General features: G+C 52.3%; 1 protein-coding gene across 1 annotated transcript in view; it reads left to right on the top strand.

The window, feature by feature from the left end:
* Positions 1-9,651: 9,651 nt before the first annotated feature.
* LMTK3 (lemur tyrosine kinase 3) overlaps positions 9,652-22,752 on the top strand; it is a gene marked incomplete at both ends in the record, with an annotated part of 28,224 nt that continues 15,123 nt past the window's right edge. The window contains 10 exons of the mRNA XM_080703659.1: positions 9,652-9,727; positions 10,583-10,716; positions 10,962-11,112; positions 11,610-11,686; positions 12,117-12,235; positions 20,089-20,176; positions 20,496-20,644; positions 21,878-21,962; positions 22,037-22,158; positions 22,260-22,409. Coding sequence (XP_080559785.1) covers positions 9,652-9,727; positions 10,583-10,716; positions 10,962-11,112; positions 11,610-11,686; positions 12,117-12,235; positions 20,089-20,176; positions 20,496-20,644; positions 21,878-21,962; positions 22,037-22,158; positions 22,260-22,409 — 1,151 coding nt within the window. The remainder of the gene's footprint in view (positions 9,728-10,582; positions 10,717-10,961; positions 11,113-11,609; positions 11,687-12,116; positions 12,236-20,088; positions 20,177-20,495; positions 20,645-21,877; positions 21,963-22,036; positions 22,159-22,259; positions 22,410-22,752) is intronic.

The following is a 22,752-nucleotide window of genomic DNA, read 5'->3' as shown; positions in this document are numbered from 1 at the left end:
AGTCTCATTACTTTACCAGTATTAGGAATGGCCTAGGAAGATTTGAGAAAGAAGCTCTGATTATTAATATATATTTCAAAAATGGGGCCACAGAAGACGCAGCTCAGAGTTGTAAGAGGGAAGGGCATGTCAGGACTTGGTTACGGCCAGGAGTCAGATGACTGTTAAAAAGTACCCTAAAAGTAATTAGCAAGTGGGAAGAGAAGGGGAGCTCGGACTTCCATATTCTAAAGACAGGTTTACATAATGACTGATGTCCAGTTAAGAGGGTGGGAGGCGGGACTTGACCTTCGTGAAGGGAGGAACCTGGGCATAAACCAGGAGTTAGGCGGGAAAATTAAGGGGACGATCTTTACCTCTGTCAGAATTACGTAGGAGAGCAAGATGTTGGATGTCGTATCTATAAAAGGCTGTTTTGTATTTTGTATTTCGGTGAATTCGTTCGAACCACCCCCTCATGCTATTCCTGAACAGCATGGGGCTGTAACTATCATCTGTATTTCTATCTTTTTAATAAACGTCTTTAAATCTTCAGCAAGAGTCCTGACCAGTGTACATTTGTCCTGAGTCGGGACAAGAACCCGCGGTTATGGGGAATAACCTCTGTGAGCCTAATCGGGGTCCCCGGGGACAGTTCCCTCAAACGGTAACAGTCACCCCAAACAGTTACAAATACTAGCTGAGGCTATCCTTGAACCTGCAATCTTCTCATCTCAGCGTCCCAAAAACTAGGACTACAAGGATTTACCATCACTCTGGGCTGACATTTTCCTCTTTGATGACCGTTTTTTATTTTTGCAGACTATGCCCGGGTGCATACTCTTGTTCTCTGGGGCTTTCATGGTCTCCCTGTTACTGGAGGTCAGATGACTCACTGGAGTGGCAGGGGCTCTTAGAGAAGTCCCCGTCATTCCTGCATCTTATTTGATCATGAAGGGCAAGAGCCAAAATATTAGCTGTTTTCTCCTTAGCTCTTTTATTTATTTATTTATTTTTAATTTTTATTTAGTTCTTTCTTTTTCTCTGTCTTTTTCTTTTTTCTTTTCTTTCTTTCTTTTTTTTTTTTTTTTTTTTTTGTGGTACTGGGGGTGGAACCCAGGGGCTTTCTACCTCCAGGCTATACTCCCAGACCTATTTTATACTTTATTTGGAAACAGGGTCTCACTAAGTTGCTGAGAGCCTCACTAAGTAGCTGAGGCTGGCTTCGCACCTGTACGATCCTCCTGTCTCAGCCTCCCAAACGCAGGGATTTATAAGCCTGAGACACCACGCCCAGCTCTTTATTTCTTTTTCTTTTTCCTTCCTTCCTTCCTTTCTTTCTTTCTTTTTTTTTTTTTTTTTTTTGTGATACTGGGGTTCCTAGAAGCCCTTCTACCTCCAGGCTACACTCCCAGACCTATTTTATACTTTTTATTTGGAAACAGGGTCTCTTAAGCCAGCGCGGCTGGCTTCGAACCTGCGCGATCCTCCTGTCTCCGCCTCCTACCAGCTCTTTATTTCTTGATTGTTCTCCAAGTCCAAGTTTTATTTTGTTTTCCCTGCAGTACTGGGGATTAAACCCAAGGACTTTCTACTTCCAAGATACACTCCCAGCCCCTTTTTTTGTGTGTGGTATTGGGCATAGAACCTAGGTCAATTCAACTTCCGAGCTATATCCCCCAGCCCTATTTTAAATTCTTTTTTATTTTGGTGGTACTGGGGGTGGAACCCAGGGTCTTTCTACCTCCAGGCTATACTCCCAGACCTATTTATACTTTATTTGGAAACAGGGTCTCACTAAGTTGCTGAGAGCCTCACTAAGTAGCTGAGGCTGGCTTCGAACCTGTACGATCCTCCTGTCTCTGCCTCCCAAGCGCGGGGATTACAAGAGTGCACCAGCACGCCCGGCTTTTTTTCTTTATTTTGAAACAGGGCCTCACTAAGTAGCTGAAGCTGTCCGCGAACCACGATCCTCTGGTCTCAGCCTCCTGAATGCTGGGATTACAAGTGTGTACCACCTCACCTGGCAGCCCTATTGTTTAGTCTTTTTTTTTTTTTTTTTGGTGGTACTGGGGGTGGGACCCAGAGGCTTTCTACCTCCGGGCTATACTCCCAGACCTATTTTATATTTTATTTGGAAACAGGGTCTCACTAAGTTGCTGAGAGCCTCACTAAGTAGCTGAGGCTGGCTTCGAACCCGTGCCATCCTCTTGTCTCAGTCTCCCAAGCGCTAGGATTACAAGTGTGTGCCACCAGCCCGGCTTTTAGTTTTTTTTTAAATAGCGTCTCACTGAGTTGCAAAGGCCCTCATTAAGTAGCTGAGGCTGTTCACGAACCACGATCCTCCAGTCTCCACCTCCCAAATGCTAGAATTACAAGCATGTGCTACCATACCTGGCTACAATCCTCATTTATTTAAATTTGACTTGTTTATACATATATATGTATTATTTTGTGTGTGTGTGTGTGTGTGTGTGTGTGTGTGTGTGTGTGGTACTGGGGGTGGAACCCAGGGGCTTTCTACCTCTGAGTTGTACTCCCAGACCTATTTTATATTTTATTTGGAAACAAGGTCTAAGTTGCTGAGAGCCTCACTAAATAGCTGAGGCTGGCTTCGAACCTGTGCGACCCTCCTGTCTCAGCCTCCCAAGTGCAGGGATTACAAGCGTGCGCCACCACGCCCGGCTGCATATGTATTATTAATATCAGCTTTTAATCAGGCTAGCATGGTTTGGAATACCAAGTATTTGAACATCTCCATCTTTGCTTAAAGATGGCCATAATATAACTTAGGAAAACACAAATATGAACCTAAAAAACAATTCTATCACTTATTAACAATTTTTTGTTTGACACCAGCTTGGTAAATTGTCCTCTTAAGCTTGTATTTAATTAATTAATTTATTTATGTATTTATGTATGTATTTATTTATTTTGCGGGTCTGGGGATAGAACCCAGGGGCATCCGAGCTACACCCCCTGCCCTATTTTTAATTTTTTTTATGTTTTTTTTTGGGGCGGGGAATACTGGGGATGGAACCCTTCTACCTCCGGGCTACACTCCCAGACCAATTTTATATTTTATTTGGAAACAGGGTCTCTTAAGCCAGCAAGGCTGGCTTCAAACCTGTGCGATCTTCCTATCTCTGCCTCCCAAGCGCGGGAATTATAAGCATGGGCCACCATGCCCAGATTTATTCTTTATTTTGAAACTGGGTTTCACTGAGTTGTAGAGGGCCTCACTAAGTAGCTGAGGCTGTCTGTGAACTGCAATCCTTCGGTCTCAGCCTCCCAAATGCTGGGATGACAAGTGTGCGCCACCACGCCCGGTTTAATTTTATTTATTCATTCACTTATTTTTGTGGTACTCAGGATTGAACTCAGGGGCATTCTACCTCCAACCTACACCCCCTGTCCTATTTTATTTTTATTTTGAAACAGGGTCTTACTAGCTTGATGAGAGTCTCACTACTTTCTGAAGCTGTCCTCAAACCAACAATTCTCCTGTCTCAGCCTCCCAGTACTGGGACTAGTAGCATGTGCCATGATGCCTGGCTTAGGCTTTGTATTTTAAAGATACTTAGGAAACATACTTAATTTACAATGGAGTCAGTAGTAGTTCACATGATAGTTGCATATATTAATTTAACCATTACTATTGAAGTGAAATTTAAAATTCACTGCTCAGTAAGATAAGTATAATTACAGTTTTATTTAGGTTAACAACATTGACAAAAAAAATCAAGAAATACCTCTAGAGCTTTTTTGGGGGGGGGTGGGTAGAACCCAGGGGCTTTCTACCTCTGAGCTATACTCCCAGACCTATTTTTATATTTTTATTTGAAAACAGGGTCTCACTAAGTAGTTGAGGCTGGCTTCGAACCTGTGCAATCCTCCTGTCTTAGCCTCCTTAGTTTGTAATACTGGGATTACAAACATGTGCCACCATGCCCGCTACCTCTAGAGCTTTTACAAGTTTAGAAAACAGTGTTAGTTAATACCGGGCGTGGTGGCACACGCTTGTAATCCCCGTGCTTGGGAGGCAGAGACAGGAGGATCGTGCAGGTTTGAAGCCAGCCGCACGTGCTGGCTTAGGAGACCCTGTTTCCAAATAAAAATGTAAAAATAGGTCTGGGAGTGTAACCCAGATGTAGAAGGGCTTCCAGAAACCCCAGTACTACCAAAAAAAAAAAAAAAAAAAGAAAGAAAACAGTGTTAGTGATCAGAAACAGGATTATTTAGCCAGATGTGGCAGTGCACACTTTTACAAGTACTTGCCAGTACTTGGGAGGCTGAGACAGGAGGACCAAAGGTTCATGGCCACCCCTCAGCAACTTAGTGAGACCCTGTTTCAAAATAAAGAAAGAATAAAGCTGAGTGTGGTGGCGCAGGCTTGTAATCTCAGCATTTGGGAAGCTGAGACAGGAGGATCGCAGTTCGAGGACAGCTTCAGCTACTACTTAGTGAGGCTCTTTGCAACTCAGTGAGACCCTGTTTCAAAATAAATAATTTTAAAAAATAGGGCTGGGGGTGTAGTTCAGAGGTAGAATGCCCCTGGGTTCCATCCCCAGTACCGCAAAAAGATAAAGAGAACGAGAGAGAGAGAGAGAGAGAGAGAGAGAGAGAGAGAGAGAGAGAGAGGGAGAGAGAGGAAGAAAGAAAAGAGGAGAGAGAAAGATAGGCCTGGGGGTGGAGTTCAGATACAGAATGCCCCTGGGTTCATGCCCGATACTGCAAAAAATAAATAAATAAATAAATAATAAATAAATAAATAAAATAAATACTTTAAAAAGAAAGAAAAGGAAACAGGATTATTGTCTGATGAACAATTGTATTTTTTTGGGGGGGGTACTAGGGATGGAATTTAGAGGCACTCTACCTCCAAGCTACTCCCCCATACTGATTCTATTTCTTATTTGGAAACAGGGTCTCACTAGGTTGCTGAGAACCTCCCTAAATTCCCATGGCTGACTTTAAACCCGCAATTCTTCTGTCTCAGCCTCCCAAGTACTGAGATTACAAGCATGCGCCACCACACCTGGCTCAACTGTAACTTTTTTATACAAAAAAATAAAGCATTCAGTCAAAGCAAACAGATATAAACCAGGCATTAAATGGCAGGGATTTGTGAATGATATTAAACATCAGATACAATGCACATTGCAAAAAGAGATCATTTATTGTTTACCTTGCATATAAAAAAACCATATATCTAACTTTATAAGCTTTTGTGAAACATCTGTGCGTCCCCAGATGCACAGAATATCTAGCCCTCAGTTTTATGCGCATCTATAGTCACAGATACATAGGGTGTCAAATATATAGTAACCCAAAGTAATAGTTGTTTACTTATCTTTGTTTGTTAGCTAGCTAGACATTAGCAGGTGAGGTCAGCTGAAAGAGACCGGAATTTTACCTGCAGATAATCTCCTCACTTTGATCCCTGTGGAAAGGGGTGGAGAAACAACGCAGGGTCATTAAGTTGCAACACAGAAAGGGCAGTCAGTCACCAAATGTACTGTGTTTGTTTGTTTGTTTATTTATTTATTTATTTGTAGGTCTGGGGATGGAACCCAGGGGCATTTGACCTCCAAGCTACACCCCCTGCCTATTTTTTATTCTTTATTTTGAAACCGGGTCTCACTAAGTTACAGAGGGCCTCATTAAGTAGCTGAGGCTGTCTGCGAACCACGATCCTCCAGGTCTCAGCCTCCCGAATGCTGGGATTACAAGTGTACGCCACCACGGCCCGGCTAAATGTACTGTGTTTAAAGAAGGTGTCTGAGCCGGGTGTGGTGGCGCACGCTTGTAATCCCCCCTGCTTGGGAGGCAGAGACAGGAGGATTGCGCAGGTTTGAAGCCAGCCGCACGCGCTGGTTTAGGAGACCCTGTTTCAAAACAAAAACAAAACAAAACAAAACAAAAAACATGTAAAAATAGGTCTGGGAGTATAGCCCGGAGGTAGAAGGGCTTTCAGGAACCCCAGTACCACCAAAAAATAAAAAAATAAAAAAAAATAAAGAAGGTGTCCAAGTTTGTAATCCCAGTGCTTGGGAGATGAGACAGGAGGATCACGCAGGTTTGAAGCCAGCCTCAGCTACTTAGTGAGGCTCTCAGCAACTTAGTGAGACCCTGTTTCCGGGTTCCATCCACAGTACCACAAAAAGAACAGGGGGGGGGGAGGAGGAGTCCAAAGGAACCACAAGGTTCAGCGCTTGGATCACGCCAGGCCGCTGTCCTTTCCCAGTGCTCTGGGCCGCCTTTCCATTCCCTCAAATGGCCCATTGAAGATGTTTTCCAGCCGGGCATGGTGGCACACGCTTGTAATCCCTGCACTTGGGAGGCTGAGACAGGAGGATCACGCAGTTTCGAAGCCAGCTGTGCTGGCTTAAGAGACCCTGTTTCCAAATAAAAATATAAAATAGGTCTGGGAGTGTAGCCCGGAGGTAGAAGGGCTTCCAGGAACCCCAGTACCACCAAAAGGTAAATAAAATACAATAAAATAATAAAAAATAAAATAGGTCTAGGGGTGTAGTTTGGGGGTAGAATGTTACTAGGTTCAATCCCCAGTACCAAAAATAATTTTTATTAAAGACCATAAAGGGCGTTTATAAATGTGTGGTTTATATCCTTTACCACATTACACATAAAGACAGGAACAGTAGCTATGCACATAATCTCAGTACTTGGGAGGCTGAGACAGGAGGATGGCAGGTTTGAAGCCAGCCTTCCCAGCTTAGTGAGGCCTTCTGCAACTTAGCAAGACCCTGTTTCCAAATAAAAATAAAATAAAATAGGACTGGGGTGTAGCTTGGAGGTAGAATGCCCTGGGTTCCATCCTCAGTAACACACACACACACACACACACACACACACACACACACACACACAGAGAGAGAGACGCTGGCTGCAACTGCAGCGCTTGGCGTCACACCCGGTTTGTGGCTCAGGGCTCCTAGCTTGCAAAACTCTAAGGGACCTTCTGCTCTTTGGCAGAGGCATCCTTTCCCTGCCTCTGTACAGCCGGGCCACCTAGTCCTAGTTTGCAATGATTTCACTTCCGGCTGTTTTCCGTGAGCCCCCGAGACTCCTAACAGCGTCTCACTTGTTCCCTGAGGCCTCCGTGGCTTCTGGCACAGAGTCTCGTTAATCACATGTAGTAAGCCCTTGATCAGTGTTTGTCGAGTGAATATATGAATAGCTAGCTGGGGACAGAGTCGGGACAGCAACTCCACTGTACCACACAACGGAAATACTGTGGGATTCAATAATTCTGCCCACATGATTCCCAAAGATCCAGGCAGGGGACCCCTGGACCACCCTGCATCCCCCACCTGGACGCAGCCTCCTCCGCCTGCTGGAGATGCCCAACGGGAGCCTCCAGGCGGGATGGACCAGGACTACATTTCCCACAAGCCTCCGCCTTACCTCCCTTAAGCCTCTGCTTCTGTCAGGTTCTGTGCCCTTCACGGGGGCGTGGGGGGGCTCACTGCACCTGCCTTCGCCCCCACCCCCTAGTTCCATTCCTGCTCCCCTGCACCGGCGGTCAGCACCGAGCGCCCCTCCCTCCCGTGAGGCGCCTGCCTCAGTTTCCCCGCTCGCATCCCTCCCAGGTGTCCCCCTGAGCAGGGTTGAGCGCTGCGGGTGGCTGGGCCGCGGGTCCCCCGCGCGTGGGCCACGGCGGCGCGATCGGTGCCAAGTCCGGGCCCTGCTGGAGGCTGGGGGCTGGGCGAGCGCGCTGGGGAGGGGGCGTCGGGGTCGCCCACGCCGCGCGCGGCCGAGCCTGCGTCTGGGGCGGGGTGCGCAGCTCCCGCCGGCCTCGCCCCGAGGGAAGCGTCGCAGGGCTCCTGGACCATGGAGACGTCCGCGCCGAGGGTGGGAGTCCGCGCTGCCGGGTGTGTCTGCAGCTTGGGGCGCCCGGGGAGGGACCCCGCCGCGGCGGCCGGGCACGTGATGTGTGTCTGTCCTTGTCTGGTGTCTCGCTGTCCCTGGCGGGCCGGGTTCCAGTCCCGCTGCTTCCAGGCTGTGTGCCTGGGGGCAGGCGACTGCCCCTCCCGGCCTCAGTGGCCCCGCCCGGGCAATGGGCGCCATCAAAGCACTTGTCTCCAAGGACAGTGGTGAGGATTCAGGGGTGACAGGCGCAGAGGGCTGAGAGCCATGCCTGGCGCCAGTAAGGACGCATAAATAAGAGTGAATAAATAAACTGATTCCATCTCGCTTGTATGAGGCAAGTGCTTGTAGCTGGGTAATGCCGGTGTCATCGCAGGAGAAATGTGGGTGTCTGTGCTGCGTGCGTGTGTCCTTGTGCGTGCCGTGGGTTTCTCAAGTCCTCGTATGTGTTCCCCCGTGTGCTTACGTATGCAGTGTGTCCACGGTGGGGTAAGGAGTCCCCGTAGCCTTGTCAAACGTGTGCTTGTTTGTGACATGTGTGTGCACGCCTGTTGAGGTACATGGTGTGTGCACTGTCGTGTGTGTTTCTGTCTGATGTGTGTGGCTGGTACCTTTGCATGCGATGTGTGTCCATGCCTTGGTGTGTCATGTCATTGGTGCAGCCTTGTGCGTGTGGAGGAGCTATGTGCGCCAGTGTGCATGTGTGTATGTGAGGTGTCTGTGTGTCTCTGGAAGTGAAGTGTGTGTGTCTTATCTGTGTCCACACACATGCATGAGCTGTTGTTTCTGCGATGTGCCTGCCTGCATGTACCTGTTGTGTGCCTGTGTGATACATGTTTCTACATGTCTCTGTACAGTGTGTCTGTGTACATCTGTGTGGCATGCACACATGTGGTATCCGTGCCCATGGGTGTTCTTTGTTGCCCGTGGGTCTGCGAGTGTCTGTGTCCGTGACTGTGTGCCTCGGCCTGTCACTGTGGTGTCCTCGTCTTTGTCCAAAGCGCCCATGTCTATGGATCTGGGCTTTACTTAGTGGTGTGTGTGGGTCTTTGCTTTCGCCGGTGCATCTGTGTCGGGGCCAGCCTGCCTGTGTGTTCCCGGTGCGGCCTGTTCCTGCGTCTTTGTGTGTGACGTGGACGTGTCCCCGTCTGCTGATGGCTGTCCACCTTTGTATGTGATGTTCTTGTCTGCGAGGGTCCCTGCGACGCATGTCAGCTGCGTGTGCTTGACATCTGCATCTTAGCGTGTGGCACACATGTCCAGTGTCATATCGCAGTGGTGTCAGGGCCCGGTACTGTGGACACTGCGTTACCCCCCACCCCAGGGTCTGCTGGTCCCTGTCCCTCCCCCTCCCCTCTCTCCCCTCCCTCCTGGCAGCCAATGCTACCGGGAGCCAGTTGCCATGACAACGCTCCATCTTCCCTCCTCCCACCCTTCCTCTGACAGGCTCTCTGCTCCCCCAATCCCGGCTGTCCTCGGGGGCGGGGCCCTCAGTCTCGCCCCCCCATCCTACCCTCTCCCCCCCACCCCAGAAACCCCGGCTCCCCAGCTCCTCTCCTCTGTCCGCCTCTCCATCCCTTCATCTGTCTGTCCCTTCAAAGAGGGGGAGGGGGTACCTGAGCCAGTAAGCAGCCCCTCCCTCCCCCTGTCCTGCGTCTCCTGCCCCTCTCCTGGGCCGGGGGGAGGCCAGGGTCGCGCGGGTCCCCATGGCTGGGGGCTGAGGGCCCGCCCCCCCTCCTCCCCAGCCGCCACCACCTCTACCTCCCTTCCATCCTCGACAAGATGCCTGCTCCGGGCGCTCTCATCCTCCTCGCGGCCGTCTCCGCCTCCGGCTGCCTGGCATCCCCAGCCCATCCCGGTGAGTGTGTCCGGCCATCCGTCTGTCCAGAGGCCCCTACCCCTACCGCGGCCTGCTGGGCCTGCCTGCGCCCCGCTCCATCACCTGCGCGGACGAGCGGCCTCGAGCCGCGGGGACCGAGCCTCTGTCAACAGGCCCGGGGAGGCCGGCTGGCGCTGGGTGGGGAGGGGGCCTGTCTCGGCAACATGTGTGCGTGTGTGTGCACGCATGTGTGTGTGGATGCGCACGGGGAGCTGAGGAAGGACGAGGCTCTGCGAGAATTGGGGGCAGAGGGACAAATACTATTTCCAAGGCGGATACCACACGGATGGGTGACAGGCTTTGCGGAGATCCAGGGCTGGTGGAGTTCCCTTCCCGGAGGCCGGGCTGGGGCTGGATGACAAGTCTCTGCTCCAGCGTCTCAGCCTCCCCGGCGGGAGGAGAGAGGATGTTGGCATGGGCCAAGAATCTTCCTCCAGCCTGCAGCTGGGCGATCACCACCTCCCTTAAATGGGGGGCAATGAAGCGCCCGTGGGAGCGTATTTTAAATTCTGAGAGCTGCAGGTCTCACTACTACTACTCCTTCCCTCAGTCCTCACTGGATCTCATCCAAGCCTGGGGTGAGGGGATGCGGCGGTAGTACTGCTGGGGGTCCCGGCTTGGGGCGGGAGGAAGGACCCCACCCCCAGCCCAAGCACCTGGGAAAGCCTCAAACTCCCACAATGCCCCGGGTCAGCCGGCTCCTCTGCCAAGGGGGTCCCTGGTTGCAGAGCACCATGGGAGTTGTAGTCCAAGATTGGCCAGGACGGGAGGGGCACGGAGTCCAGGAGCCAGTGGCTAGGAATCGCGACCCCAGCCCAGCCCCTGTGCCTGCAGATGGATTCGCCCTGGGCCGGGCCCCTTTGGCTCCTCCCTATGCCGTGGTCCTCATTTCCTGCTCTGGCCTGCTGGCCTTCATCTTCCTCCTCCTCACCTGTCTGTGCTGCAAACGGGGCGATGTCGGTTTCAAGGTGAGGTGCGGGAAAGGGACTAATCCCGGGAGGCTCCAGCAAAGCCTTTCCCCTCTATGCAGGTGGCTGGTGGAGGAGGGGCCGTAAGTCCGACAGCGCCTGGTCAGAGGTGCTGGAGCCTTGGGTTCTGGAAATTGGGCTGGGATTGGGGGTCAGTCATGAGGACGATGGGAAACACACTGAAGGGAATTATGGCGCGTCTCTCAGCCCTATGTTCTCCCACTCCTCACCTCTCCCGGCCCCAGGAGTTTGAGAACCCTGAAGGGGAGGACTGCTCTGGGGAGTATACTCCCCCAGCAGAGGAGACCTCCTCCTCCCAGTCGCTGCCTGATGTCTACATTCTCCCGCTGGCTGAGGTCTCCCTGCCGATGCCTGCCCCGCAGCCTTCACACTCAGGTACTGTCCCACCCCCAGGACAGGACCCCATGGTCCCAGGGGGACGGGGCAGAAGGCCCTGTGTGTCTTCCCTTTGGAGGGAGGGAGAGGGCCTGGGAGCTGAGACTGAAAAGGCAGAGATGGGATCCCTAAATTCTGGAGGTAGCCTGTAGAGAGGCAGACAGAGATCATCCTCGCAGAAGCCACTGCTTAACCCAAAAGAGGACCTGGGGATTCTGGTGGAACTATGGCTGGTGAGATCAGCCTAGATCGCAGTCTCAGAGGCAGCCAATGGGAGGCGGACATCCAGTCATAGGAGTCTGGGACACGAAGGAAGGGACTGATTGGATGCTGGAATCTTGTGGGCAGCCAATGAGGAGGTTGAGATCCTGTCATGGACTGTTTAAGGCAGCCAATGAGAAAGGATTGGTGTCTGCTTTGACCCAGTCCCCATGGAGGAAGGGGCACCTGAGGGGGGAAGAAGGTCAGGCGCCTCCCCATCCTGTCCTCTCCCCCAGACATGACCACCCCCCTGGGCCTTAGCCGCCAGCACCTCAGCTACCTACAAGAGATTGGGAGCGGCTGGTTTGGGAAGGTGAGCGGGGGTAGGGGTGGGAGGTAAGGGGTCCAGTGCCTCTGTTGTGTGTCCACCCCCCCCTGCTCTCACCACCACTCATCTGTCCCCCTCCCCACCTTCAACGCCCCCACGACCCACTGTCTACCCCTCACCATGCCCACCCCACCCCCCACATCTGTTGGTCAGCACCTCCCTCCTCACTTCATTGACCACTCCGCCTCGCCACCCGGCTCTCCACGCCTCCGTCCGTCTGTCCATGCTTCCATCCGTCCCTGCGCCCATCGGACTTTGGGCTCGTGAGTCTCTCACCCTGTCTGGTGGGGGTCGAGGGAGGCAGGACGTGGAGGGAGGCTGGAAGAAGAGGGAGCTCCGAGCCAGGGCGGGGCGGGGGTGGCCCTGGGGACAGGTTGGGGGAACGTCCTGGCTGACTCCGGGTGCCCCTGGCCAGGTGATCCTGGGAGAGCTCTTCTCCGACTACACGCCGGCCCAGGTGGTGGTGAAGGAGCTCCGGGCCAGCGCGGGGCCGCTGGAGCAGCGCAAGTTTATCTCGGAAGCTCAGCCTTACAGGTATTGGAGGCTTCTCCAGAACAGGGGTTCCGGGAGCCCCAAACACCTACCTGGGTTTGTCCCTTAGAGAAGTAATGCTCGGGAGTGGAAGGAACGCAGCTTCGGGTCAAACCTGGTTTTGAATCTCACATCGGCCTCTTCCTGACTCTGCGCTCCCCTCCCTCCCCAAGACTCAGGGTCTTCCTTGGCCAGACCTCAGGACCCCCTGTTTGATGGGGGTGGGGGGAGCCCTGCGGTTGAGCTGGAGGCCTGGCCCTCTTCACTCTGAACCTCAGTATCTTCATCTGCCAAGTGAGCCCAGGAGCCCAGGCATCCTCAGTAAGAGGGCAGCGGGGGAGGTGTGAGATGAAGGTGTCAGGTGCCCTCTGTGACCCAAGTTCCAGCCTTCAGGCCCCAGCCGAGGGTGAGGAAGGACAGAGGTGAATCCAGGAGCATGGCCCTGAGCTCGCTACTGAGCAGCTCTGCCCCCACCCCCCTTCCCCTGCTAGGCTGCGAGTCCTGGAGGAGCCCACACTCTCCTGTTTGGTCTCCTCTAAGGGCTCCTGGGATGAGGCCCAGGTAAAGGTCTTCCAGATAACTGCATTGTGAGACAAGGATTTCCCTGTCACGGAAAGGGGTGTGCACAGAGAGCTCGCCAGAACCGCTGTCAAAATAGGGTTTACCCTGAGAGACGCAGACATGGGATGCCTGTTCCCTGTTGCCCATAGGGCAAGTCCCACTCTTCCCTACGGCCCACAGGCCCCGCACATTCCGACCCTGTTCCCTTCCTCCCACTGTCCACCTTCATCCCAACCACGCTGGCCTCCGAACTGACTTCCATGTCGAGCTCCTTCCTGTCTCAGGGCTCAGTTCTTGCTTTTCTCTGTCTCTGGAAAAGCAGCCCTTGCTGGCTCTGAACTGGAGACTTCCTTCCCTTTCTCCAGTCTAAGCTCCAAGATGCCTTACGCCTCATCGCCTCTCGCCATGTGAAACATTCCATCATGGTCAACTCGACTTGCTTACTGCCACTCTGCCAGCAACCACTAGCTATGTATGGCTAAATGTAAGCTAAGTCGGGCACAGTGGCGCACGCCTGTGTTCCCAGTACTTGAGAGGCTGAGGCAGGAGGATCACAGGTTCCAGGCTGGCCTCAGCTACTTAGGCCCTCAATAACTTAGCAAGTCCCTAGTTCAAAAATAAAAAGAGCCGGGTGTTGTGGCGCACGCTTGTAATCCCCGCGCTTGGGAGGCAGAGACAGGAGGATCGCGCAGGTTCGAAGCCAGCCGCGCGCGCTGGCTTAGGAGACCCTGTTTCCAAATAAAAAATATAAAAATAGGTCTGGGAGTGTAGCCCGGAGGTAGAAGGGCTTCCAGGAACCCCAGTACCACCAAAAAATAAAAAATAAAAAGAGTACTGGGTGTGGTGGCTTGTCATCCCAGTACTTGGGAGGCTAAAACAGGAAGATTGCAGGTTCAAGGACAGCCTCAGCAAGTAGTGAGACTCTCATCAACTTAGCGAGACCCTGTTTCAAAAAAAAAAAAAAATAGGGCTGAGAATGTATTTCAGAGGTAGAATGTCCCTAGGTTCAATCTTCAGTACTACAAAAATTAATTAATTAGCTGGGCGTGGTGGTGCACACTTGTAATCCCCACGCTTGGGAGGGGGAGACAGGAGGATCGTGCAGGTTCGAAGCCAGCCGCGCTGGCTTAAGAGACCCTGTTTCCAAATAAAAACATAAAATAGGTCTGGGAGTATAGCCCGGAGGTAGGAGGGCTTCCAGTAATCCCAGTACCACCAAAAAAAAAAATTTAATTAATTGACTAATTAATTTAAAAAAGTAAAAAGGGTGAGAGGTATAGCTTGGAAGTAGAATGCTCCTGGGTTCAAGCCCCAGTACCACTAAGAATAAATGAATAAATTTAAGCTAAATACAATTAAATAAAATTAAAATTTGACTTTCCAGCCAGGTATGGTGGTGCACACTATAGTCCCAGCACTTGGGAGGCTGAGAGAGAAAAATTGCAAGTTTGAGGCTGCTCTCAGCAACTTAGCAAGACCCTGTTTCAAAATCAAAAGAGCTCAAGCTATATCTTGGAGGTAAAATGCCCCTGGGTTCAATCCCCAGTACCGAAAAACAAAACAAAAACAAAAAAGTACTTGGTAGGCTGAGGCAGGAGGATCACAGGTTTGAGGCTAGCCTCAGCAACTTAGAAAAATAAACCCTTAGAAAAATAAAAATTAGCCGGGCGTGGTGACGCATGCTTGTAATCCCTGCACTTGGGAGGCAGAGACAGGAGGAGCACGCGCTGGCTTAGGAGACCCTGTTTCTAAATAAAAATATAAAATAGGTCTCGGAGTGTAGTCCAGAGGTAGAAGGGCTTCCAGGAACCCCAGTACCACCAAAAAAATAAATAAATAAATATAAAAAATTAAAATTAAAATTAAAAATTCTGAGGGAAGCCACGCATGGTGGTGTAGGCTTGTAATCACATGGGAAACTGAGATAGATAGGAAGATCGCACAGCTTGGAAGCCAGCCTCAGCTACTTAGTGAGGCTCTCAGCAACTTAGTGAGACCCTGTTTCCAAATGAAATATAAAAAATAGTTGTGAGAGTGTAGCCCAGAGGTAGAAAGCCCCTGTGTTCCATCCCCAGTTCCGCAATAAAATAAAATAAAATTCTGTGGGGGTGGGGAGCCAGGCGTGGTGGTGCACTCTTGTAATCCCTACATTTGGGAGTCTGAGACAGGAGGATCATGGTTCGTGGACAGCCTCAGTTACTTAGTGAGGCTCTTTGCAACTCAGTGAGACTCTGTTTCAAATAAAGAATAAAAAGCAGGGCTTGGGGTGTAGCTCAGAGATAGAATGCCCCTGGGTTCCATCCTCAGTACAAAAAAAAAAAAAAAATCCTGGGGATGTAGCTCAAATGCAAAATGTCCCTGGGTTCCATCCTCAGCACCAAAACAAACCAACAAACCAACCCTCACTTTCCCAGCACAGGCACATTTCAGGTAGTCTGCAGCCACTTGTAGCTTGATGGGCCCATATTGGACCAGGAGGTCCAGAACATTTGCACCTCCACGGAAAGCTCCAGGGACAACACAGGTTCATAGAGGCAGCTCAGGGTCTATCTTGTCACCTGAGCACAAGTGCCATTGGCCCTTGGCAGATGTCTGCTGAGGGAGCCACAGCCCTAGGATCAAACCTCCACTTGGCCAGCGTTTGCAGCTGTGGGACCCCATGTCCATCACTCTGCCCCCCTGAGCCCCTTGTTTTCTTCTGGATCAAATGGGAGGTCCTCATTCTGCATCATGGGGTGCCTGGAGGACCTGACAATGGAACTGGCCTGCCTTGGCTGGGATTAGTATGTGTGCAGGAAACCTAGGCCTCCTTCTTCAGTCATCCTGAGCCTCCCGGCCCTGTCCATTTCCCAAGCCCCAGGACAGGGCTGGTGCTTTATGAACATTTTTTTTTTTTTTTTTTTGGTACTGAGGATTGAACCCAGGGGCATTCTATCTCCGAACTCTACCCCTCAGCCTCATTTCTTATTCTTTAGTTTTGAAACAGGGTCTCACTAAGTTCCGGAGAGCCTCAATAAGTTGCTGAGGCTGGATACGAACCTGTGATCCTCCTGTCTCAGCCTCTCCAGTACTGGGATTGCAAACGTGCACCACCACGCCTGGCTTGAACATTTTATTGCATGACTTTTCAGCCATGTAGATGAGAGGCCCTGTTCTCCCAGGTGGGGCAGGTCACGGAGGAAATAGCAGAGCTGTTGTTAGGACACGGCAGATGGAGAGCTTGGAGTCTGGGCACTGGCCCTCACTGTCCCTGAGTGTACCCTGCCCTCCACCAGGCCTCCGGAGCAAAACAGCTTCCCATGCACCTACACCTGCCTGGGCCCTGGGCTGCAAGTTGGAAATGCCTGATCCTCCCACAAAGCTCCAGGCCTTGCATGAGGGCAAAGCCCCTCATCGCACTTATTTTTATTGAGCACCTACTAGTCCAAGCCATGTTCATGCAAATCCTTTCCCTGAAAAAGCTCACCACACCTAGTGGAAAAGACACACAAAAATGAGTGACAAACTAAATTTTTTTGTGTGGCAATCTAGGGGATGGAACCCAGGGGCATTTGACCTCCGAGCTATACCCCCTGCCCTATTTTTTAGTCTTTATTGTGAAGCAGGGTCTCACTAAGTTGTAGAGGGCCTCACTGAATAGCTGAGGCTGTCCGCGAACTGCGATCCTCTGGTCTCAGCCTTCTGAATGTTGGGATTACAAGCGTGCGCCACCACACCCACTTAGTTTTTCTTTTATTATTATTATTTTTATTTTTTATTTTTATTTTTTTGGTGGTACTGGGGTTCCTGGAAGCCCTTCTACCTCCGGGCTACGCTCCCAGACCTATTTTTATATTTTTGAAACAGGGTCTCTTACGCCAGCGCGGCTGGCTTCGAACCTGCGCGATCCTCCTGTCTCCGCCTCCCAAGCGCGGGGATTACAAGCATGCGCCACCACGCCCGGCTAGTTTTTCTTTTTAAAATTTAATTTGGCCAGGCATGGTGGCCCATGCTTGTAATCCCAGCATTCGGAAGGCTGAGACTGGAGGATCGCGGTTCGAGGACAGCCTCAGCTACTCAGTGAGACCCAGTTTCAAAATAAAAACTAAACCGGGCGTGGTGGCGCATGCTTGTAATCCCGCACTTGGAAGGCGGAAACAGGAGGATCACCCTGGTTTGGAGCCAGCCTCGCTGGCTTAAGAGACCCTGTTTCCAAATAAAAGCATATAAAATAGGTCTGGGAGTGTAGCCCAGAGGTAGAAGGGCTTCCAGGAACCCCAGTACCACCAAAAAAAAAAAAAAAAAAAAACCACTAAAAAATAGGTCTGAGTGCATAGCTAGGAGGTAGAATGCCCCTGGGTTCCATCTCCAGTACCACAGAAAAAGAAAAAGAAAAAATAATCTGGTGCATGGTGGAGCACCCTTGTAATCCAAGTACTTGGGGAACTGAGATATGAGGATCACAGGTTCAAAGCCAGCTCCAGCAGTTTAGTGAGGCTCTCAGCAACTTAGTGAGACCCTGCTTCCAAATAAAATATAAAGTAGGTCTGGGGGTATAGCCCAGAGTTAGAAGGTCCCTAGATTCCAGCCCAAGGACTGCAAAAAAAAAACCAACCAAAAAACCAAAGAAGAAAGTCCCCAATAACACACACACACACACACACACACACACACACACACACACACGTTATCAGCTATGTAGAAAAGAAGAATCAAGTGACAGGGACAGAGGCCAGCTTGGACGGGAGCATTTGGGAGGGGGTGGCTTGGGAGGCATCAGCCAGGGAAAGGCCTGTGGGAAGCATGTTCCAGGCAAAGGGGACAGCAGATGTGAAGGGTGGGAGACGGGAATGAGCTTGATGAGATGGGGCTGCCCTGGGAGTGCGATTAAAATGGAGGAGGGAGCCAGGCATGATGGCGCACGCTTTTATTCCCAGAATTTTGGAGGCTGAGGCAGGAGGATTGCAGTTCTAAGACAGCCTCAGCTCCTTAGGCCCTTGGCAACTCAGTGAGATTCTGTTTCATAAAAAAAAAAAAAAAATAGGGTTGGGGGTATAGCACGGAGGTAAAATGCCCCTGGGTTCCATCCCCAGTACCTCAAAAACAAAAACAAAAACAAAAAAACAACTGTGAGCCGGGTATGGTGATGCACATCTGTAATCCCAGTACTTGGGAGGCTGAGACAGGAGGATGGCAGGATTGAGGACAGCCTTAGCAACTTGTGAGGGGCCCTCTGCAACTTAGTGAGACCTTGTTCAAAATAAAGAATAAAATAGGGCTGGGGCGGGGGGGGGGGCTTGGAGGTAGAATGCCCCTGAGTTCCATCCCCAGTACCACAAAAACAAAATGAACAATAGTAAACTGGGTGTGGTGGCACAGGCTTGTAACTGCAGTACTTGGGAGGCTGAGAGAGGAGGATTACAGGTTTCAGGCCAGCCTCAGCAACACAGTGAGGTCCTCGGCAACTTAACAAGATCCTATTTCCAAATTTAAAAAATAGGGCTAGGAGTATAGCTCGTATGTATGTATGTATGTGTGTATGTATGTTCTGGGGATTGAACCTAAGGACATTCTACCTTTGAGCTGCACACCCACACATATTTTATTTTTTATTTTGAAACAGGGTCTCTCTAGATTGTTGAGAGTCTTGCTAAATTGCTGAGGCTGAGCCGGGTGTGGTGGCATACACTTCTAATCCCTGTATTCGGGAGGTAGAGACAGGAGAATCACAGGTATAAGGACAGCCCAACAAGTAGTAAGACCCCTTCACCACTCTAGCAAGACCCTATTTAAAAATAAAAATAGCCAGGCGTGGTGGCGCACGCTTGTAATCCCCGCGCTTGGGAGGCAGAGACAGGAGGATCGCGCAGGTTTGAAGCCAGCCGCGCTGGTTTAAGAGACCCTGTTTCCAAATAAAAATATAAAACAGGTCTGAGAGTATAGCCCAGAGGTAGAAGGGCTTCCAGTAACCCCAGTACCACCAAAATAAATAAATAAAATAAAAATAAAGGCCGAGTGTGGTGGCACACGCTTGTAATCCCAGCATTTGGGAGGCTGAGACTGGAGGATCGCGGTTCGCAGACAGCAGTGAGACCCGATTTCAAAATAAAGAATAAAAAATAGGGCAGGGGGTGTAACTCGGAGATCGAATGCCCCCTGGGTTCCATACCCAGACCCGCAAAAAAATAAATAAATAAATAAAAATAAAAATAAAATAGGACTAGGGGTGACGTTCAGAGGTAGAATGTCCCAGGGTTCAATCCCTAATGCCACAAAATAATTAATAATAATAATAATAATAATAATAATAATAATCAATTGCTGAGGCTGGTCTCAATCCTGTCTCAGCCTCCCAAATACTGAGATTACAGGTGTGCACCACCCTACCTACCTGGCTTGCACACATTCTCTCTTCATATATATACTACACACACACACACACACACACACACACACACACCCCAGGCCAGGCCCTCTCACTGTACTGGCCCCTCGTAATCTCATAAAATGCTTCTCCAAGCCAGGCGTGGTGGCGCACGCTTGTAATCCCAGCATTCGGGAGGCTGAGACCGGAGGATCACGGTTCGGGAACAGCCTCAGCTACTTAGCTAGGCCCTTTGCAACTCAGTGAGACCCTGTTTCAAAATATAGAATAAAAAAATAGGGCAAGGAGTGCAGCTCGGAGGTCAAATGCCCCTGGGTTCCATCCCCAGACCCTCAACAACAACAAAAATTCTTCTCCAGCACAGGGGAACAAGTTACTGACCCTACTTCCATTTTACAAATGAGGCAGAGGCAGAGAGAGGACTGAGGAATCTGAGATAACACACCTCGGAAAGCTAGAATGGGCACTGAGGCCCCCAGCGTGCGGGGGAAGGAAGGGCATCTGGCCCAGGCTGAAGCTGGGGCCTGAGAGGCGAGGAGGGCTTCGAGGAGAAGGGTGTTCTCCAGAGTGCAGAGTCCTGGGGCCTAAGCAGGGCCTGCCCTCCATCTTGCAGAGAGACGCGCAGGGTGAAGAGATGCGCGGAGCGGCCCGGGGGGCAGGGGACACCAGAGGGCAGTGACCTCTCTTGAGGGCACTGGGGAGCTACAGAGGGCTGAGGGCAGGCGGCGTGGCAGCTCTGTGACAAACTGAAGGGGAGGGACTGGTGCTGGAGGAGGGGATGGGAGGAGGGAATGCAGGCCCGGGGCGAGGAGGGACAGGGCGCTGCAGGGGAGCTGGGCCAGGACTCAGAGTGGGGCCACAGAGGTGGACGCGGCAGTGGGTGCTGGTGGGATGCGGCGGGGTGCTCCCTCACCAGCTGCCTCCCCCACAGGAGCCTGCAGCACCCCAACGTCCTCCAGTGCCTGGGCCTCTGTGTGGAGACGCTGCCTTTCCTGCTGATCATGGAGTTCTGTCAGCTGGTGAGGGGCTGGGGGCTGGAGCGCAGAGTGGGGGGCGGGCGGGCGGGGCAAGTCAGGACCCTGGGGTTCTTGGGCATCACCGTCCTGAGAAACAGCGTGGCATTCTTGAGCTTTTACTGTCCCCTTGGCCGCCCCGAACTAGCAGGTGAGGCGGATTCTGTTTTACTCCCTCCAGGCAGCAGGGAAACAGAACCAGGGGCGCTGCCCCCATCGTGGGCGGGGGCCCCCGGCCTCCGCGCTTCACACTAGCTCCTAGTCTCCGGACTAGACTAGATCGTGCTGGCCACGACGCGCTGACCTGTCCCTGTCTCCCTCACAGGGGGACCTGAAGCGGTACCTCAGGGCCCAGCGGCCCCCCGAGGGCCTGTCTCCCGAGCTGCCGCCTCGAGACCTGCGGACTCTGCAGCGGATGGGCCTGGAGATCGCTCGCGGGCTGGCGCACCTGCACTCCCACAACTACGTGCACAGGTGGGCGGGCCGCGCGGCCGCGGGGGAGGAGCTAAGCGAGCAGAGGGGTCCTGAGTGGCTGACCCGAAAGGGGAAGACCTGTAGGGAGGAGATGGAGGGGGGGGAGGAGGGGGAGGGGGGGGGAGGGGGGAGGAAGAGGAATCCGATGAGAATGGGGAGGAGCCATGAAGAAGGAGGAGGTGCCAGAGAGAAGGTAGTACCAGAAGAGGAGGAGTTAGGGGAGGACCGAGGGGCCTCGAAAGGAGGCGGTGTTAAGGGGAGGGGGAGGGGCCATAAGAGGAGGAGGAGGAGTTAAGAGGCAAGGGGAGAGACCAGGAGCGGAGAAGAGCGTGGTTAGCCCGGAATGATGACGCTTACCTGTAATCCCAGTAATTGGGACCCTGAGACAGGAGGATTGCAGGTTTGAAGCCAATCTCAACAATTTAGCAAGACCCTGTTTCCAAATAAGAAATAAAATACGTCTGGGGATGTAGCCCAGAGAGATAGAAGGCCCCTGGATTCCATTCCCAATACCACACATACACCAAAAATAAAAATAAAGCCGAGCGTGGTGGCGCACGCTTGTAATCCCCGCGCTTGGGAGGCGGAGACAGGAGGATCGCGTAGGTTCGAAGCCAGCCGCGCTGGTTTAGGAGACCCTGTTTCCAAATAAAAATGTAAAAAAAAAAAAAAAAAAGTTATCTGGGAGTGTGGCCCGGAGGTAGAAGGGTTTCCAGGAACCCCAGTGCCACCAAAAAAAACAAAACAAAACAAAAAAGAACAAACAAACAAAAAACCAGAATAGGAGGAGGAGTTAGGAGATATGGGGCGGGGCTAGGAAGGAGGAGGAGCTAAGTGAGGAGAGGGGCCAGGAGAAGAGGAGGAGTTTGGAGATTAGGGGAGGGGACCCGAGGGGAAGGGTGGGGTCAGGAGGAGTTATAAGAGGACGCAATCAAAGAGGTGAGGGGCCAGGAGGAGAGGGGGTGGAGTTTGGAGAGAAAACGTTTTGAGAGGGAGGAGCCAGGCGAGGAGGTGGAGTTAGGAGAGGAGGACCGAGGACCGTGGCCATCAGGAGAGAGGGAGGAATCAGGAGGCTTTACTAGATGAGAGGAGCCAGGAGAGGAAAGGAGGAGCCAGAGGATAGAAGGCTGGGGGAGGCTGCGGGAAGGGGCAGAGAGGAGGGGCCTGGGGAGCAGTGGGGAGGAGCCAGGGATGGGCGTGGCCTGTGCTCACCCCGCCTCACCCTACCCCCAGCGACCTGGCCCTGCGCAACTGCCTGCTGACCTCCGACCTCACAGTACGCATCGGAGACTATGGGTTGGCCCACAGCAACTACAAGGTGGGCTGCCCTCCTGCAGGCGGGAGGCTGTGGGGTGCCCTGGCCCGCCTGACCTCGCCCTGGCCGCCCCTCAGGAGGACTACTACCTGACCCCCGAACGCCTGTGGATCCCCCTGCGCTGGGCAGCACCCGAGCTCCTCGGGGAGCTTCATGGGACCTTCATGGTGGTGGACCAGAGTCGAGAGAGCAACATCTGGTAAGGGTCCTGACTGCAGAGGGTAGGGTCACCGGATGCCTGTCATGGGGAAACTGAGGCCCAGCTGGGCTGAGCCCTCTCCGCTCCTCTGCCTTCTGCAGGTCCCTGGGGGTGACCCTGTGGGAGCTGTTTGAGTTCGGGGCCCAGCCTTACCGGCACCTGTCAGACGAGGAGGTCCTCGCCTTCGTTGTCCGCCAGCAGCACGTCAAGCTGGCCAGGCCGAGGCTCAAGCTGCCTTATGCGGACTACTGGTGAGGGCCCCCGGGCCCCTGACCGCCCAGCCCAGCCCAGCATGGTCCTAGCACCTCGCCCGTCCACATGCCACCCACGGTCTCACTCAACCCTCCCCGCCTCCCTATGGAGGGGACATCCTCGCCCCTCTGCCAGCACCTGCTACTTGAAGGACGGAGGGAAACCGAGGCAGGAAGTGGCAGAGCCAGATCTGAACTGGAGTTCACTCCCTCTTGCTAAGGCTGGTCTCTGACCCCAGAACTCACAGCCCAAGCCACCGCTTCCTCCAGACCTCTGTCCCCTCCCTTTGGGTCGCTGTCCCGGCACTCTCTGGGTCTCTTTGTGCTTTCTGGGTCTCCGCCC

This window comes from Muscardinus avellanarius (genome assembly GCF_963383645.1).
Source record: "Muscardinus avellanarius genome assembly, chromosome: 10".
Lineage (NCBI taxonomy): Eukaryota > Metazoa > Chordata > Mammalia > Rodentia > Gliridae > Muscardinus > Muscardinus avellanarius.
Note: the sequence above shows the minus strand (reverse complement) of the source record. Positions and strands in the feature narration are given on the sequence as shown.